General features: G+C 43.5%; 1 protein-coding gene across 6 annotated transcripts in view; it reads right to left on the bottom strand.

Annotated features, from left to right (window-relative positions):
* rapgef3 (Rap guanine nucleotide exchange factor (GEF) 3) overlaps nucleotides 1-5,000 on the bottom strand; it is an 80,985-nt gene that overhangs the window by 14,330 nt on the left and 61,655 nt on the right. For all 6 annotated transcript variants that reach the window (XM_063208549.1, XM_063208552.1, XM_063208547.1 and 3 more), the window contains 6 exons: nucleotides 4,747-4,897; nucleotides 3,922-4,001; nucleotides 3,423-3,453; nucleotides 2,814-2,892; nucleotides 1,619-1,756; nucleotides 1,083-1,180 (listed from right to left, as the gene is read on the bottom strand). In XM_063208549.1, the coding sequence (XP_063064619.1) occupies nucleotides 1,083-1,180; nucleotides 1,619-1,756; nucleotides 2,814-2,892; nucleotides 3,423-3,453; nucleotides 3,922-4,001; nucleotides 4,747-4,897 (577 nt within the window). The remainder of the gene's footprint in view (nucleotides 1-1,082; nucleotides 1,181-1,618; nucleotides 1,757-2,813; nucleotides 2,893-3,422; nucleotides 3,454-3,921; nucleotides 4,002-4,746; nucleotides 4,898-5,000) is intronic.

The raw sequence follows: 5,000 nt of genomic DNA, 5'->3' as shown, positions 1-5,000 counted from the left end.
CACACACACACACACACGCACACAAGGACACACACACATACGCACGAATGCACAGTTACTCTTTGGCCTGTCCAAAGTCTTGATGCTTCATGGCAGGGCAATGACAGCATCTCCAGACAGACATGGAGGAAATGTGCTGCAGTGGAGCGTCTCCCTCCCCATTTGCCCTGCAGATGGTCTTGTCTAAATCATTCACACCTATAAACCAACCCCGCTGAGCAAATCCTGACTCCCAAGTTCTACTGCCCAGAACGGGACGACAAGAGGAGCGAGAGTGAATCACAGCAGTATTTTTAGGCCTTTTTTGTGCTGTGGCTGTGGTTAGTGGCAAAGCCATGACTGTTCTGTGCCGTAAACAGCAGTAGAGCAGCTATACACACAGGCCACACAGGCCAGGCCACACACAACCCTCGTCTTAACATACGGACAGTGACGTGCATAAAGCAAAAAGAAAAGGAAAAGAATACAGAGAGGAAAAAGGTCAGATTTCCTAGTTTGTCGTAACCTAGTTTTTGACTCTAATTTATTTCCTTCTTTCTTCCCTGTTTCCTTTCATTTACATCTGTTAACTTTGTGAAGCACATTGAGTTGCACCTGTGAATGAAATGCGCTATATATATAAACTTGCCTTGCCTTTGCATACAGATGACGTCAGAAAATAGAGAAGAGATGACAAAAAAGATGGAAAGAATTCATAAAGGGAAGAAAGAAAGCAGTGTGTAGACATATAGACAGACGAAGGGAATTAGGAAAAGAAAAAATAATGGAAAAGAGAAAAGGTGTGTACAGATAAAACAAGACAAAGGAGGAAAAAAGAAGGGAAAATGAAAGAGTGTTGACATGCAAAATGAAATTGAACATGAAAAAGAAAATAAGGAAGGAGAAAGGTGAGACTGATTGAGAAGAGAAAGGTGAGACTGTTCAGCATGTCCTTACAGACTTTGATGGAAGAAATATGCACAAATAAAGTAAAAAGAAGAGAGGCAAAGCTGCAACTTGACCAGTTTGGCCCATTGAAAAAAAAGAAAGGAAGAAAAGAACGAAAGAGAACAAAGGAGGAGAGAGATGAAGGTGTGACTGACCAGTTTGGCCACTTGACTTTGGGAACAGATGAAGAGTCTCTCGTTGAGCCCCAGAGATGTGGACACCGCCCTGGCCTCCAGCTTCAACTCCTCACGCTCTAAGAAAGACATACACACGCATACATGAACACAAACACGCACATGTACACATGCACACACACGCACGCAGGCCTGCACAGGTCACAATAGGGCCCCCACGACCAATACGGGAGGGCCCTTTAGATCCACCCCTGACTGGCCCTGCCATGGCCAACCGGTAGGGCACTCGTCTACCATGCAGCTGACCCGGGTTCGATTCCTGGCCCTGGTCCTTTGCCAGCCCTTCCCCTTCTCTCTCTCCCCACTCGCTTCCTGTCACCACTTTCACTATCCTGTCATAAATAAAATCAAAAAGACCAAAAAAATATGTAGATCCATCCCCGACTGCACTGCTTACCTCCCGATGAGTTCATCTTAGCGACTCTGTGTGCTGACTGCACTGCTTACCTCCCGATGAGTTCATCTTAGCGACTCTGTGTGCTGACTGCACTGCTTACCTCCCGATGAGTTCATCTTAACGAGAGTGTGTGCTGCGCTGGAGTTGGTCATGGCGTCCATGATGTCTTGAACAGATGAGCTCACCGGCAGCATCAGACACACAAAGGTGTGGTCAGGACGGAAGATCTCATGAAGAACTGAAGAGAAGAGAAGAGAAGAGAAGAGAAGAGAAGAGAAGAGAAGAGAAGAGAAGAGAAGAGAAGAGAAGAGAAGAGAAGAGAAGAGAAGAGAAGAGAAGAGAAGAGAAGAGAAGAGAAGAGAAGAGAAGAGAAGAGAAGAGAAGAGGACAGCATGGTCAGGGAGTAGAATCTTATGCAGAACTGGGACATAACAAGAAGTTCAGGCACAAAGCAAATAGTCCACACTATGTTTCTATGCTGAACTATGTTCCTCTCTGATCTGAGAAAGAGATGCATACCTCTACTGGCAGTGCCTGCTTGTAATCGGTATGGCACACAGCGCTATTTTGTTAGCATTTACTTCACTCAGAATTGTATTGAGTAATAATTAATTGGGCTGCAGTTAGAGGTGAACAAGCTCTTACTTTAACATGTTCCCTATTTAAATATGTTTGCGTGACTACTCAAAGTAACGTCCCTGTGCACAACCACTGTCCAGGTGCTGGTGATGTGCAGTAAGAGTAATCCAAGTAAATGAAGGATGAATCACCGCACACTGGTATCTTTGCTGGTAGTTTATTTGGTGAACAACGCGTTTTGCTATTGCTTCATCAGGTTCACTCTGGGTGAGAGAAGCAATACCAAATAAACGACCAGCAAAGATAACAGTGTGCGGTGATTCATCCTTCATTTACATGTTTGCGTGAGTATTTACATGATTCAAGTGTAGTGACAAAATGAAACGTGGCAATTTTCTATGCAGATAAAAATCAGGTACCATATGAAAGGAGTAATAGCACTGCTGGAACATTTCATCGCCGCATAGATATCTTGATGCAGTGCCCATTCTTATCTGCATAGAAAATTGCCACGTTTCATTTTGTGTAACACTAGTCATGCATGTGTATTTAAATAGGGAAAATATGGAAGAGCTTGGTCACTTCTTTTTTTTTAATATTTTCTAGGGCTTTCTTGCCTTTATTTTTGACAGGACCATGGAGGAGAGACAGGAAATGAGTGTATGAACTCGTCTCAGATAAGATAACATATTTAGGATAAATGTAGATGATCTCACCTTTGTCATTAACCTTGATAGCCTGGCACTTGCCAACTGGGTTGTCGAAGCCAAGAAACCAGTCAAGCTGATCGAGTTGCTGAAATCAATAAAGACACAAGTTAATTCATACCACTTCTTCCAGAAACATATATGTAAAAATGAACTGACTGGAAATTCAAATGTGAGACATGGAGTCATGTGTGAAAAGTGTAATTTTCCAGTCATAATGAATACTGAGAAGATTGAAGCTTGTGGTAAATATTCATGAAAATGATAACATCTGTGAATGGGCAGCAGAAATTCTGGAAATGACTAAGAAATGACTCTCACTTCAAGTAATAAAGCTATACCAGCAAAAATGTAAATGTTCCATGGCCCAACTGTAGCTACAAATATGTTACGAAACTGGAAAGATGTTCTAGATTTCACAAATGCAGCACACAGCAACATTTCATCCAGGAAAGCTTAGCAGAATTACAGTCCTATTTGCTTTTCCATTCAGTCTTCTGTGTGTGTGCTGGGCCCATGTCATAAAAGGCTGTGTTTGACTAAAGCCAGCATGTGTGTTTGCCTTATCTCAATAGCAGTCCCTTATAAAGACCACGGCACAAAAAAACACTTACTTACCTTAACGCACGGCTGATGCCCATTCTCCAGCCTGAGACACAATATAGAGAAACAACATTACGTATGTAGTTGGAAAAATTCGCTTCGCAAAAGGGTCTTTGCTGATTATGTTAGCAGCTAATTATGTTGGTAGATGGTCCTAATGCAATTTCCCATTGGTAATCAACTGAGTTGCTAACTGGCTTGCAATAATGCTTTCGTAACACGCAATCCTGACCAGGAGTGAAAGTTCAGTATTCAGAATAAAAGTAATTTCATCATCATTTTTTGGGAGCACTTGGGGAAATATGTGATACAGTTTCTTGGGCGCATTTGGCAGTGCAATATGAATCTATAATGTTGATAAGGCAAAAAAAATCATACAGCCATACAGAACCTTGTCTATTAAAAGATGGAAGCTGTTTGTGTTTGTTGAGTGTGTGTTTGTGTGTGTGTGTGTGTGTGTGTGTGTGTGTGTGTGTGTGTGTGCGTGCGTGCGTGTGCTGGTCTTAAAACTCACATTTTCTTCTTCCTCTCCTTGAGCTGTTCCCGCAGCATGGCGAAGAGCCGCGACTCGCTTATCACCTCCTTCCTCAAGCTCTGTTGACAATCAAAAGCTGGATCACAATCACATTCACTGCAGGACACTTCAAGAACCTGGCTGGGCAGTCATGGGTGAGCGGTTAGGGCGTCAGACTTGCATCCCAGAGGTTGCCGGTTCGACTCCCGACCCACCAGGTTGGTGGGGGGAGTAATCAACCAGTGCTCTCCCCCATCCTCCTCCATGACTGAGGTACCCTGAGCATGGTACCGTCCCATCGCACTGCTCCCCATGGGGCGCCACTGAGGGCTGCCCCCTTGCACGGGTGAGGCATAAATGCAATTGCGTTGTGTGCAGTGTGCAGTGTTCACTTGTGTGCTGTGGAGTGCTGTGTCACAATGACAATGGGAGTTGGAGTTTCCCAATGGGCTTTCTTTTTTTCACTCAGTGGTAAACCAGGTTAAAGGTGCACTGTGTAGGATGGTGACCAGAGTAGGTTATGATCGATGAAGGTTCTCATAATTACAAGATGAAAAAAAAGAGATAAAAAAGTCTAATTCAACCAGGATTGTTTTGCTCCCCCTTTTTTAACGTTTTGCGTAATGTCTCAGCTGAAAACCCCTCTTCGGACATCTGAATCCTGGTCGAAGCAGATTTTTTTTGTCCCACTCCAAGGTCAGACGTTTTTGGATGTGCAGGATTTTAACAAAATTATCTCACAGACTCAAAGTCTAGAATATAAGAATATGCAGTACATACACCATGTACAGTACAGACATACAGTACACCGCCCCCCTCACTCACCTCCAGAAAAGCCACCACAGCAGGGTTTTCCTTCAGTGCCAGCCCGTACAGCGTGACCCACTGCACCACCAGCTTGATGATCTTCTGCTTGGTGTTGAGGGCATAGGCGGCCTTCTCCAGCTCCGAGCCCTCCGACGGCTCCGCATAGTAAGTGATGCCGGAGTTAAGGAAACTTCACTCACAGTAATCATAACAACACCTATAATAATAAAAATAATAATAATAATAGTAATAATAGTAATAATAATAATCGA

Source organism: Engraulis encrasicolus, chromosome 10, assembly GCF_034702125.1.
Source record: "Engraulis encrasicolus isolate BLACKSEA-1 chromosome 10, IST_EnEncr_1.0, whole genome shotgun sequence".
Taxonomy (NCBI): domain Eukaryota; kingdom Metazoa; phylum Chordata; class Actinopteri; order Clupeiformes; family Engraulidae; genus Engraulis; species Engraulis encrasicolus.
Note: the sequence above shows the minus strand (reverse complement) of the source record. Positions and strands in the feature narration are given on the sequence as shown.